This window comes from Odontesthes bonariensis, chromosome 21 (genome assembly GCF_027942865.1).
Source record: "Odontesthes bonariensis isolate fOdoBon6 chromosome 21, fOdoBon6.hap1, whole genome shotgun sequence".
In the NCBI taxonomy this organism is placed as follows: domain Eukaryota; kingdom Metazoa; phylum Chordata; class Actinopteri; order Atheriniformes; family Atherinopsidae; genus Odontesthes; species Odontesthes bonariensis.
In genome coordinates, this window is record NC_134526.1 from 3236010 (window position 1) to 3250350 (window position 14341).

The 14341-nt window shown below is 41.8% G+C and overlaps 2 protein-coding genes and 1 long non-coding RNA gene across 3 annotated transcripts in view; all 3 read right to left on the minus strand.

Moving 5' to 3' along the window:
* LOC142372022 (NLR family CARD domain-containing protein 3-like) overlaps positions 1-9761 on the minus strand; it is a 44342-nt gene extending 34581 nt beyond the window's left edge. The window contains exon 1 of the mRNA XM_075454775.1: positions 9722-9761. The gene's annotated coding sequence lies outside the window, so the exon portion shown is untranslated. The remainder of the gene's footprint in view (positions 1-9721) is intronic.
* Positions 359-9701, minus strand: LOC142372027 (NLR family CARD domain-containing protein 3-like). The gene is made up of 9 exons (XM_075454783.1): positions 9631-9701; positions 9213-9332; positions 5906-5984; positions 5536-5743; positions 3600-5388; positions 3145-3318; positions 2830-3003; positions 2335-2381; positions 359-2208 (listed from the first exon to the last, which is right to left on the minus strand). The coding sequence occupies exons 2-9, from the start codon at positions 9278-9280 to the stop codon at positions 1604-1606; spliced, it is 3144 nt and encodes a 1047-aa protein (XP_075310898.1). The 5' UTR covers positions 9281-9332; positions 9631-9701; the 3' UTR covers positions 359-1603.
* Positions 9762-11153: 1392 nt separating the features above from the next.
* LOC142371790 (uncharacterized) lies at positions 11154-14113 on the minus strand. Its single transcript, XR_012768121.1, has 3 exons — positions 14025-14113; positions 11445-11507; positions 11154-11226 (listed from the first exon to the last, which is right to left on the minus strand). It is a non-coding gene; the product is annotated as an uncharacterized LOC142371790 (long non-coding RNA).
* Positions 14114-14341: the final 228 nt, after the last annotated feature.

The window sequence follows — 14341 nt, forward strand, 5'->3', positions numbered from 1 at the left end:
ATCAAATACTCTGGAAGAAAAATCTATTAAAACTCAACGTCCTCTAATAAAAAGTAACAATTGAATCAATCTGTTGAGATAAAGAGTAAAATATGTTCAAATAAAAATGATAAACAATCCACAAAGAAATAAAAATGTAAGATAAAACATCTGAGATACAATTTATAAAAATGATACATTTTCATCAAAAAAGTAAAGTTTTTAGATAAATAATTAAACATTTTATCAAAAAGTCTAAAATCATTAAAAAGTCTAAATGTTCAGATACTAAATACAAATTTAATTTAAGAGAAAATATCAAAATGATTTTTGAAAATCTTTATTGAAGATTTTAAAAATTCAACATTTCAAATACAAAGTCAAACATTGTGAGACTGAATTTTAAAATAATGATGTAAAATGATGTAAAATATCAAATGTCTGAGAGGAGAAATCAATAATACAGTCTATAATCACACATCATCAGGATGAACCCTAGCTGCTGACCAAACTTCTGCTCATTGCAGCAGAATCAGTGAAGATCTGTCAGCAGGTTGAAATTCATCTGGGCTGATTGCAGCTCAGTGATTCCTCTCTGATTTCACAGTTTGTCACATGTGCAGCAAACTAACTGCAGCTGACATCAGCTGAATGGGCTCAGCTGAAGTGAGCTGCAGAGAAACACAAGATATATGTTGTGGAGAAAAACCAGAGTAGTGGGATTTGTACGGACAGACTCTTGGGGAATTTGGGGAACAAGAACCGAAAAGACACACAGCAGGATATAAGGACTTCCCAAAGACAATAGATATTGTCTAAAGGGTATTGTTTAATAGTTTCTCTGTGTGCTGCCACTGTGTCTGAGATTTCCACAAACATCTTCTGTTGTTGACCTTATCAGAGAACATCCCAACCTCATTCAGGATGTGGTGTGGAGTTTGATTCACTCCTACATATCCCCCTGAAATACCTAAACAGTGATTTAAAAAGCAAACTAAATTGATTGATAATTTATATAATCTCTGCCATACATTCTAAGTACATGAAACATTACCAAATAAAAATAATGTGCAACAAATAAAACACAACTAATAACTTTTAAAGAAATATATGAAACAATAATAAAACCTAACAAAATAAAATGTAATAAATCAACTGTTACCATCTCGTTAATCCACAGTTTGCAGCGTGTTGGAGTGAAAAACCCGTCTGGCTGCTTCTGTTTGTAACTCATAACTTTATTGATAGGAAATTCTCCGCTGGCCCCATTCTCCCCCAGGTGGAGGCTGACCTCCAAACAACAAAAGGTCCAGCTCCAAACTGTTGCCTTTTGCCAAGGACAAAGGACAGCTTAGTTAAATAACTACAAGAAGTTCTTAAGCAAATTTCAGTGTGAAGCTTTGACTGGAAACACAGAAAAACAACATCCTGGAAGAATGGCAGCTTCCATCTTTAAAGGACTGGAAGAGGAAGAAGTTTCCAAGGAATCATTCAGAAGAGTTTCAGACAGAAACTGACTGAATCCATGAATCTGAAAAGGTGTTTCTGAGTGAAAGAGACAGACATGAACAGACTGAACTATCTGTTCAGCAGGGATTCTCTGACAGGAGGACACTCTGTATACTCAGTACAGAGACACTGAGGAAACAGATGACCAGAACCAGACTCCAAATCCAGGATGCAGAGGTTCTTCAGTGAATGTGGTGCTGAAGGTGTGGAGGTGGATCAGTGTGTCAGAGGAGACTCTGTAGAAGGACAGAGTGCCAGCAGGACGGTCCACATACACTGCTGCTCTGTTACAGACAGAGGAGGAGGAGGAGGAGGAGGAGGAGGAGGAGGAGGAGGAGGAGGAGGAGGAGGAGGAGGAGGAGGAGGAGGAGGAGGAGGAGGAGATAAATATTTCTCTGTTATTGTGATAAACAGAGTAACCTCCATCAGAGCACCTTAGACTCCAGGACTGATCATTGTATCCAAACACACAGTCTCTGTCTCCTCTCCTGCTGATTCCTCTGTAACTCACTGATATATAAACTCCTCCTCTCCACTCGACCTCCCAGTAACAGCGACCAGTCAGAACATTGCTACACAGCAGCAGAGGCCAGACATCAAATCTGTCTGGATGATCAGGATATGACTGATTCTCCTCCACATATGTCACCTCCCTGTTGTTAACAGACAGTTTCAGTTTCCTGTTCACTGTGTTTGTGTCGATTGTGAGTTGGCAGGAATCTGATGGAGAGAACAAACACAGTCCAGCTGCAGTTATTGATCTATCATCTGTTCACTTTGATCAATGAGTGATGTGACAGTGTGAAGATGGCTGGATGTCATGAATCAGATGAAGAACACACTCACACTTCCTCAGACCTGGTGTCAGCCATCGTTCTCCAGCAGGCTCCACCCTGAAAGGAGGAGGGGGGTCAGAGCAGCACCGTCTCTTTCAGCATCAAACATGGACATTACATGGCTCTCACACACACTTTGTTCTACACTGAGAGAGATGCTGACTGACACACAGCCCCACTTCAGAAACACAGAAATGTCCCTTTAACTGGATGAATAAAGTCTCTGAATCTGCTGAATATGTTTCCTTACAGGCTGAGCATTAACCAGCAGATGGTTGCTGGTATGTATGTTTTCTTTGGGGCCCATTTATCTGAGGAATGACACGATAAACCTCCATCATTCTGACAGATCCACGCTGTTTTAAGGGGACACCGGCTAATGCTGGCAGACATTTCCTCCTCCTCCTCACAGAGGTTTGCTCCTCCCTCGCTGCTCGGCATCACTTCTAACCAGCTCATGAGCCGGTTAGAAGGGAAATGATTAAAGCAGCAGAGCTCTCCATACCTGAGAGTGTCCAGCCTCCACTGTGGATCCTCCAGTCCAGCTGAGAGCTGCTTCACTGCTGAGTCTCCTGGATGGTTGTAGCTCAGGTCCAGCTCTCTCAGATGGGAGGGGTTGGAGGTCAGAGCTGAGACCAGAGAAGCACAGCCTTCCTCTGTGATCAGACAGCCTGACAGGCTGCAGGAAACAACACAAATGGCAGAAACTGAGAGAAAAGACTCCAACAGCAGACAGCATCCTGAACAGGTCAGCTGTTCATCCATGACTGTGAAGCAGAATTAAAATGATCAGCAGCTGAACAGTTGAATGAATCCTGACCTGAGAGCTTCCAGGTTACAGTTTGGACTCTGCAGTCCAACAGACAGCTGCTTCAGCCCTGAATCCTGCAGGTTGTTGTTACTCAGGTCCAGTTCTGTCAGGCTGGAGGACTGGGAGCTGAGAGCTGAGGACAGAGCTGCACAGCTTCTCTCTGAGAGGTTACAGCCGCTCAGTCTGAGGAGGGAATAACAGGAAGAGAAGTAAGTTATGTAGTTATTCATCATTCAAGTTAAAGATGGTTGAATTAATGACATTTATCCTAATTATATATTATAAAGTGTTGCCACATTCTCTCAGCGTGTTTCTTTCCTCTTGATGTAAACTGATCTGATGGAACTGTTTGCTGTGAATCTGTGTTATCTACAAACTGAAATTATCTGAGAAATAACTCAGTTATTTTCTCTCCTTTTAACAAGTAAACAGAGCATTTAAAACATATTTATCTCTGTACTCACACAGCTTTGTTGGAGGCTTTGACCACTGGCAGCAGCCTCAGAAGAGCCTCCTCTGAAGCAGAGTATTTCTTCAGCTCAAACACATCCAGATGTTTTCCTGATGACAGTAAGATGAAGCCCAGAGCTGACCACTGAGCAGGAGACAGTTTATCTGTGGAGAGACTTCCTGAACTCAGGGCCTGTTGGATCTGCTCCACCAGAGAACGATCATTCAGTTCATTCAGACAGTGGAACAGATTGATGCTTCTCTCTGCAGACAGATTCTCACTGATCTTCTTCTTGATGTAATCGACTGTCTTCTGATTGGTCTGTGAGCTACTTCCTGTCTGTGTCAGCAGGCCTCGTAGGAGCCTCTGATTGGTCTGCAGGGAAAGACCCAGGAGGAAGCGGAGGAACAGGTCCAGGTGTCCGTTTGGACTCTCTAAGGCCTTGTTCACAGCACTCTGGTAGAAGAGAGTCTCTTTCAGTGTTTTGGACTTCTGAGACTTTTGTTGTTCTCCCATCAGGTTGAGTCCAGAGCTGATGAAGGTCAGATGCACATGAAGAGCAGCCAGAAACTCCTGAACACTCAGATGGATGAAGCAGAACACCTTCTCCTGGTACAGCCCTCTCTCCTCTCTAAAGATCTGTGTGAACACTCCTGAGTACACTGAGGCTGCTGAGATATCGATGCCACACTCTGTCAGGTCTGATTCATAGAAGATCAGGTTTCCTTTCTGCAGCTGCTCAAAAGCCAGTTTTCCCAGAGACTCAATCATCTCCCTGCTCTCTGGACTCCAGTGTGGATCTGTCGCAGCTCCTCCATCATACTTGAGCTTCTTCACTTTGGCCTGAACCACCAGGAAGTGGATGTACATCTCAGTCAGGGTGCTGGGCAGCTCTGCTCCCTCTCTGGTGTCCAACACATCCTCCAGAACTGTAGCAGTGATCCAGCAGAAGACCGGGATGTGGCACATGATGTGGAGGCTTCGGGATGTCTGGATGTGGGAGATGATCCTGCTGGCCTGCTCTGAATCTCTGAACCTCTTCCTGAAGTACTCCTCCTTCTGTGGGTCAGTGAACCCTCTGACCTCTGTCACCATGCCGACACAGCCAGCAGGGATCTGATTGGCTGCTGCAGGTCGTGTGGTTATCCAGAGGCGAGCAGAGGGAAGCAGCTCCCCCCTGATGAGGTTTGTCAGCAGCACATCCACTGAGGTGGGCTCTGTAGCATCAGCCAGGGGCTCCTTGCTGTGGAAGTCCAGAGGAAGTCGACACTCATCCAGACCGTCAAAGATGAACACAACCTGGAACTGTTCAAAGCTGCAGATTCCTGCTGCTTTGGTCTCAGTAAAGAAGTGATGAACAAGCTCCACCAAGCTGAACTTTCTCTCTCTCAGCACATTCAGCTCTCTGAAAGTGAATGGAAACATGAAGTGGATGTCCTGGTTGGCTTTGCCTTCAGCCCAGTCCAGAGTGAACTTCTGTGTTAAGACTGTTTTCCCAATGCCAGCCACTCCCTTTGTCATCACTGTTCTGATTGGTTCATCTCTTCCAGGTGGGCCTTTAAAGATGTCTTCCTGTCTGATGGATGTTTCTGCTCTGCCTGCTTTCCTGGATGCTGCTTCAATCTGTCTGACCTCATGTTCATCATTGACCTCTCCGGTCCCTCCCTCTGTGATGTAGAGCTCTGTGTAGATCTGATTCAGAAGGGTTGGCTTTCCTGCTTTAGGAATCCCCTCAAACACACACTGGAACTTCTTCTTCAGAGCACATTTAACTTTACGTCCACAAACTGCAGCAACAAGTTCTGAATGAAGACAAGAAATAACATCAGTAATCAGACATTTCAACCCTGTACAGAATGAGTATCTGAACATCTGCTGTTCTGTGTGCTGAGACATCAGTAAATGTGTCATTTATCCAGCAGGTTAAACCTTTAGAGAAATCCTCTTACCGCTCTGCAGACGGTCAGCCAGCTCCTCCTGCTTCATTCTCCTCAGGAAGTGAACTGTGATCTTCACTAATGCCTCTCTGCTGCTCCTCTGCTCTTCATCCTCACCCTCCCTCTGACTCCCTAAGCATTCTGGGTAATCTGGACTCAGAGCCTTCTGCATCTTCTTCAGCTCCTCCTTCACAAAAGTGAGCATGTTGTCCTCCAGCAGCTGGAACAGAAAACTATATGAATGAGCCAATCAGACTGAAACCATGGAGCCAAACATCAGATCCATGTTGGACACACTGACAACCCACTGGCCTACAGAGTGCAGCATGGAGATGGCTGTGAGCAGAACAGATGGGAAAGTAGTTGTTGTACATGTACAGACCATAAATATGGAGTCCAGCTGTGTTTGATGCTGCTGGGCAGACGGACCACTGGGACCCTCTGAGCTCTGCTGGTCCACTCTGTGGAGGAATCATGAAGAATGAGCTCACATTGTGTCTGTCCACACAGAGAGCAACACAAGGTGAAGGTCCATGAAGGGATGTGTGGATGTGAGCAGTGAACGCAGCCATAAAGCAGCTGATTAACTCTGAAGCTGCACATCATCAGCATCTGTGTTCCAGAAGATAAGAGCTCAGTGTGTTTCTAACAGTGGGAGGAAGCTGAGGTCAGATGAAGCAGTGTGAGGAGGAAGGGATACAGAACTGTGTGAACAGACAAAAGATTTGTTTCTTTGTGGGGAGTCCAGCTGACGTGTTGGTTGGATCGTAGCTGTAGTTTCTAAAATACAACAAAAACTTCAGTCTAGAATTAGTTCATTGGTTTCCAAATTTATTGATCAGAAACGAGTCCAAAGAAAGGATTTCAGAGTCTTCACTGACCGACTTCTTTGTGTTTAGAAAACAGAACCAAATGTAGAACCTGATGCAGCAACACTCAGTAAAAGTTGTTCCGGAGTCCCAGAAAGACGGAAAGTTTATAGAATAGATTTTTTTTGTTACAGTTGGAAGCTATGAATCTGAGCGATTGGCCATGACTTGTGGAGTCCCCCAGGGGTCAATTACTGGACCTCTTCTGTTTAACCTGTATATGCTCCCTTTGGGTCAGATATTGCAGAATTTTAACATCAATTATCACAGTTATGCAGACGATACACAACTTTATGTGTCTCTGTCACCATGGCGACTGCAGCCCAGCAGACGTAATATGTCAGTGTCTAGAGGAAGTAAACACCTGGATGAGAGAGAATTTTCTACAATTAACCCATTGAGGCCGGGAAAGCATTGCTGCATTTCTACCTTTAAAGGATAAGACCGTTTTTTTGACATTGGGCCCTTGATTTCACATTATAACATGATGTTCTACTCACCCCTGCTTGTTGTTGAACATTTGGAGCTGTTCCGAAGATATTCGAGAGTCTGGCTGCTCTCTTGAGATATTCGGCCATGAAACGGTTTCCTATGGGCAAGCTTATACAGGCACAAACTATGCTGTTTATAATTTATTAATTACTCTACACTAGCACTGATAACGTGGAGGTGCGTCGCTTACTTAAAAAAATCCGGGTTACTAATTTTGAATTTTAGCCGAATGAATAAATAGGCAGCAGGTCTGTGGGCTGTCTGTGGCAGTAGCACGACGAGGATGTCAGTAACACCCACTTTACGACAAAAAAATCAAAATTACAGTAACCCGGATTTTTTTAAGTAAGCGACGCACCTCCACGTTATCAGTGCTAGTGTACAGTAATTAATAAATTATAAACAGCATAGTTTGTGCCTGTATAAGCTTGCCCATAGAAAACCGTTTCATGGCCGAATATCTCAAGAGAGCAGCCAGACGCCTCTCGAATATCTTCGGAACAGCTCCAAATGTTCAACAACAAGCAGGGGTGAGTAGAACATCATGTTATAATGTGAAATCAAGGGCCCAATGTCAAAAAACCGGTCTTATCCTTTAAGGCCGGGAAAGCGTACACGTCTTTTTTCATGTATAAGGGTTGTTTTGCACATATTATTTACCTCTGCGCCAATTAAAGGCCTTATAATAGACACGTGAGAGTGTCGTCATGTTCCTCGTGTCATTGTTTTGAAGTTAAGTTACATCGAACAAGCATGGAGGACTTTCAGTGGGAAGACATTTCAGACGGGAGCGATTGTGAGGAGTTTCTTGGCTTTGATGAAGCTGATGAACGTGCTGACCCAATTGATGGAGATTTATGGCTAGCACAGATGTGTGAAGATGACGATAACGGCAAGGATGATTCTGTTCCTGCACTTTACTTTTTACATTTTCTATTTTTGTGAAGGTGTATGTAAACAAACTCAATTTCCAAAGAAAGCCACAGGTGTAAGCTCTCAAATACTTTTTGAATTTTGTTTCTATCTGCTACAGAGGCTGAGAAATCAATTATTTAGTAGGCGTTGACACAATTGCTGAATTTCCAGAAAAACTTCAGGTTTTAGGGGGTCTTTCTGAAATCGCCCGTAGGTTTTACAGGCATTCTTTTCCAGGCGTTTTAGGCCTAAATGGGTTAAATGAAGACCAAACTGAGATCATTCTGTTTGGGAGCAAAGAGAAGAGGGTCAGCGTTGGTAAATATCTTGAGACTCGGGACCTTACAATCACTGACCAAGTTGGTAACCTGGGAGTGTTGATAGACTCAGATCTGACTTTCAGCAGCCACATCAAAGCTGTCACCAAGGCAGCTTTTTACCACCTCAGAAACATCAACAGAATTAAAGGTTTCCTCTCCCAAACAGACCAGGAGAAACTCATCCATGCATTCATCTCCAGCAGACTCCATCACTGTAACGCTCTTTTAACTGGACTTCCCACAAAGAGCATTAAACATCTGCAGCTCATCCAGAACGCTGCTGCTGGAGTTTTAACCTGAACTAAGAGAACTGAACACATCGCAGCAGCTTTAAAATCTTTACTCTGGCTTCCAGTCAGTCACAGAATAGATTTTAAAAGCCTGCTGATGGTTTACAATCTGTGATATGTTCAGAGAATATAAAGCCAGCAGAGCTCTTAGATCCAAGGACTCAGGTCAGCTGGTCCAGTCCAGAGTCCAGACTAAACATGGAGAAGCAGCATTTAGCTGTTATGCTGCAAACAAGTGGAACAAACTGCCAGTGGAGATTAAACTTTCACCAAATGGAGACATTTTTAAATCCAGGTTAAAGACATTTCTGTTCTCATGTGTCTATGCATGAAACCTGCACGATATCTTTGAACTTATCTGGACTGTTGCTTGTTTTTAAATTCATTTAAATTTATTTAATTTGCTTCTCTTTATATTCTTTTATGTTTTTTAAATGCTTGTGACAGTTGAGGGTGTCAGGATTGGGTATAACAGCAGCATCCACCAAAGGTTCAGCCTCTCCAACAAGGATGGGTCGTGGCTCACCGCTTTGGGCCAAACTCCATCAGAGAATCATCAATGAGTTCAGCAAATGTTTCTCAGAGTAAGATTGTAAAGAACTTTGGTCTTTCAGCATCAAAATAATAATTTTACTCCCTAAAAGAGACCTATTTTAACATCCATTCTTTCCACTTTGACAGTTTCACATGTGAACATGAAATGGATGTGAATCAGAGCTCACATTAAACACAAGTTGGAATAAGAACTGTTCAAACTGACTCTGGTACATTTTACAGTGTTACACCATTTACACACAGCTCACCTCTGAGGCCGGGAACGTTGGTCTGCTTTAAAGTTAATAAAACGACCCTTTGACCTGTCGCTCTGCATGGACACACAGCTGGGTTCAGGTTCAGGTTCAGGTTTGCGTCTCCGTATAATCCTAATTAAAAAAATATGAACAATTGTTTAATTTAAAATGACATGTTCAGTAAAATTCAGTTTGGATTAAAAAGTAAAAATGTGACAGAAAGTAAATAAATTTAAAAAAAAGTAAAGGAAATAAATTAACTGAAAAATACATTTTGTTTCAATAAAGAGCTGCAAGACTAAAGTAAAAATCACATTACACACATGATGCAGCTAATTAATCTCATCAGAGACATCAAGAACTGATCCAGGTCTGAAATAATTAATCTGAAACATGATGCAGCCTCCACTGAACACTGACAGATACTCACTGTTTGTCTGATTGAACATCACGTTGGAAATTAATTGACCGAGGATTGGACCTGTCGCTCTTAAAGGACACACAGCTGGGTTCAGGTTCAGGTTCAGGTTCAGGTTCAGGTTCAGGTTCAGGTCTCTGATAGCTGCTAACAGGAAAAAACACTTGTTTAATTTAAATTTACATGTTCAGTAAAATTCAGTTTGGATTAAAAAGTAAAAATGTGAAAGATTTGGTTTTAAACTACACCAATAAAATGATACAAATATATCAATAAATCAACTGAAAACTAAACTTTATTTTAATAAATAGCAGAAAGACTAAAGTAAACATCACATTACACACATGATGCAGCTAATTAATCTCATCAGAGACATCAAGAACTGATCCAAGTCTGAAATAATTCATCTGAAACATGATGCAGCCTCCACTGAATACTGATAGCTACTTATTGATAGCCTGCTGGAAGACTCTGGTTGTTACACGAAAAATTTCCCACTGAACCTCTCGTAAAGTACGCACTGCTGTGCCATCTCTGATGGACGCTGAGAAAAAATATTTTATGAATAAAAATGTTTTTTAAAGTGCATTTGATAAGTGAACTCACTTTGACTTTATCTGTTATGTAAAGCTGGACATGATGGATATTAATAAATGCAGAAAATTATACATTTTAGATATAATACACTGAAAATTACATTTTGTTTCAATAAAGAGCAGAAAGACTAAAGTAAACATCACATTACACACATGATGCAGCTAATTAATCTCATCAGAGACATCAAGAACTGATCCAAGTCTGAAATAATCAATCTGAAAACTGATTATTGTCAGAAGTCGTGGTGGAGCGGGAGTTTGAGGACCCAAATGCAGAGGTACCAGGAAGAAGGCGAGGGCTGGCAACAGGTTCACTGAAAAAAACTCAATTCAAAGTGCTGGCAAGGCAGGAGCTAAAAACTGCAAATAAACTAAAAGAGAAGCAAAGAGGGACGAACCGGCTGATCACAAGAAAAATACAGAAGAACATACACTGACACTGTGGAGGAATACAGGTTCCTGGTTATCATCTGAAACATGATGCAGCCTCCACTGAACACTGACAGATACTCACTGATAGCCTGATGAAAGACTCTGTCTGTTCCTCGAAAGATTTACCACTGATCCACTTGTAAAGGACCTCCTGCTGTAGTCAGGTTCAGGTCTCTGATAGCTGCTGGTAGGAAAAAACACTCGTTTAATTTAGATTTACATGTTCAGTAAAATTCAGCTTGGATTAAAAAGTAAAAATGTGACAGAAATTAAATAAATAAATAAAAAGTCTAAAAAAAGTAAAGAAAATAAATTAACTGAAAAATACATTTTGTTTCAATAAAGAGCAGAAAGACTAAAGTAAACATCACATTACACACATGATGCAGCTAATTAATCTCATCAGAGACATCAAGAACTGATCCAAGTCTGAAATAATTCATCTGAAACATGATGCAGCCTCCACTGAACACTTAAAACTACTGACTGAAAGTCTGATGAAAGACTCTGGTTGTTACTCGAAAGATTTCCCACTGAACCTCTCATAAAGTACGCACTGCTGTGCCATCTCCGATGGATACTGAGAAAAAATATTTTATTAATAAAAATGTTTTCAAAGTGTATTTAATTAGTGAAATCCCCCCTGGATAGAAAAATAACTCACTCTGACTGTACCTGTTATGTGAAGCTGGACATGATGAAAATTTATAAATTATGCAGATATCAAATATTATTTTAACTTGGAACTATTGATCATCTTAATGGTTTGTCAGCTTGGTTTGAATACTGAAGACTTACTTTCTGTCAGATGGATCCATGCTGCTGAACTCACATCAGCTCACACACACTTTCTACCTTCATCTGCAGAGGAAACACACATCATTCATCTGCACATCAACTCACATCCTCTTTTCCATCATCTGTGCTGTAAAAAGATCAGCTGCTCCTCCTCTGATTGGCTCTGATTCTCTGTTTCATATCAGTGTCAGCTGAATGCAGTCAGACAGGAGTGCTGAGGCAGAGGAAGCTGCCATCAGCTGCTGTACTTCCACCACCTGTCCACTAGAGGGAGGCATGGAGCTACAGCCCAGCACACACCTCATGGTCCCGATGACGATGATGAAGGATTCTGTCAGTTTAGTTTTCAGAGGACTTTTTAACAGCAAATACAAACAGGGACAGATGTTAGATCTGAGCTGTGTGAGGCTTTTAATAAAGCTGATCAAAAGTCTAAATACTGAGAAAAAGGAGCAGAAATTAAATCAAATGTTTGAAAACAGGAAATAGGTCTACAACAGAAACTAAAGGATGGAATCAAGAATACTGTACAACTTTTCTCTGTCAAACAGTTTTCCAGGAAATTGGGAAGAACTAGGAATTTTGGCCACTTGGAAATGCATTAAAATTCATGTATGTGGGACAAAAACAGCCTTTTTTGGAGGCCTCATAACTCAGCCATACTTCATCATAGAGACATCATTCAAAGTTTAAACGGGTCAGGAAAGACTCAACTTTAACTGAAATAAAGGGTTTGCTGATATATTGTAAAGCTTTGACACAACAGCAGTTTAAGTTTTAGGAAAAATCAGGACTCCTCTCTGCCATTAACGGCCATTGTAACCAGGTCACCTCATCTCCTTGTCAAATCAACGTGAAGGCTGTTCTTAAAATTGCCATAAAAAAATACCGTACATAGGAGCAGAATAACAAATACACCAGTGGCTTCTGTCGTCCCTTCTGGCGCTCACAGTTGAAGAATTTTTCAGATATAACTTATAGTTTTTGAACGGCGACTGTTTGTTCGGGGCAAACATGTCAGTATTGAGCACCAAGGTCTCCCTGTCAGTTGGAGCCATATAGGCCGTTTCTCAATATACGTTCTTGTCCGTACTTGTGTTCTTGTGGTCTTGTGAAACGTCATCAGTCGCAGCCCAAGTACTGTCCCAATACACAAGTTCGCATTTCGCCGAGAACGGTGAAAGTTCCCGGATGTGTTCTCGACACGCCCATTTTACCGAGGATGCATTGGTAGCTAACTTGTGCTAACTTGTCAGCGCAAATATCCCACAATGCACTGCGCTCCTACCCGAGCCGAAATCAACAGGCTGAAGCTGATTTCATTTTAGCTCTAAACTCTTTAAATATATCACTTTATCCACGTTTAAAACATTTTGAGGCGAGAAAGTAGCCCGTTAGATCCCGATTTTATCGTTATTTTGTCTTAATACCAGCTATTTACAATTTTGTTCGGAAGAATTCTCGCCTCAAACTTGTCAGCGCAAATATTCCTTTCGGCAGTCATGTCTGTACACACACACACACACGCACACACACATTAGAGCGAGAGAGAGCACTTGGATGAAAAAGCCCAGCTGTTTAATCAGAGCAGGCTGCCTCGGGCACGAAGAACGCATCGTCTCAAAACTGAAAACGGAGCATGTGTACTTGTGATCTCCCGAGTTCATTCTTCCGAGGTTGACTAGCAAGAACATTCTCCTCGAGAACACAAGTCTGTTCTTTGCATTCTTGGTATTGAGAAACGGCCATAGTGTTTGTAGTCCGTTACTATTACAGCTGTCTCCATAGCAACTAATGACACTGATCCTCCTTATAAGGGCACAGCCAAGATGGCTAACCTATTATAACAGGTTTCAATATGACTATAACATGGCAGCCTTACATGTCTGTAGATGACACATCTTTCTCTCCTTTCAGATAATAATTACCAAACCTGTTAGAAAATGGTTCGATCCACCTCAGGGGTGTTTCAGATTTTACGGCTATTTTTCTGGTCATGAATGTGATAAATATATTTGAACTTCAATAAAATAAAAACATGAAACATTAAAATATCACCTGATCATCATGTTGATTGATTCCAGTTAAAGGTGGGGTGAGATCTTGGAAAAACGGTTCCTGCAAACTATATTTTTGAAAATACACAACCTTGCCTCTCCCTTCAGCCCACCCCTCGAAACCACGCCTTCAAAACACGTGAACGGGTCACGAGTCTGTGAACGCGCAGGGGCGGATGAGGGGAGCTGACGGTTGATTGGCGTGTCAGAATCCAATAGAAGTAACTCATCATTACTTCTATTGGTCAGACATTTCCTCTACAACCTCTACAATGGACTAAAATATATATATATTTTCCAAACATTCTATTTTAGTGGGTGCAATGGGGTCGTGAGGAGGTTTTCAGACAATATGATAAAAAAATGCTCCAGAAAACATCTCATACCCTACTTTTAATCAATAATCTGATCATCATGTAGATTTGTCTTCAACCACAAACTGATCAAAGTTTGTTCTGAAATAAGAAGTGAACATGTTCTCCAACATCACAGAGCAGAAACAAACAGGAAAGTTTGAACTTACAGATTGTTCAGAGCTGAAGAAGAAGTAGACTCTCCACTCGACAGACTGAGACTCAAGTGAGCTGCTTCCTGGAACCAGTCAGAGCCGAGTCCACCCGTGATGGAGGCGGGACAGATAGAACCTGTCTGACCTTTGGAGTTCATGTTAAACACACCTCCAAGTTAATGAACAACAAACTCTGATCTTTGTACTGCAGTTCTCTCTGAGATTCAGTGTAAATTCCCCTCATGAACATGGCTGCCTTTGCATCAGAACAGGTGTGTTCAGGTGTGCTCTGATGCTCATCAGCTCAGGATCAACAGTGAAATGAACTCTGT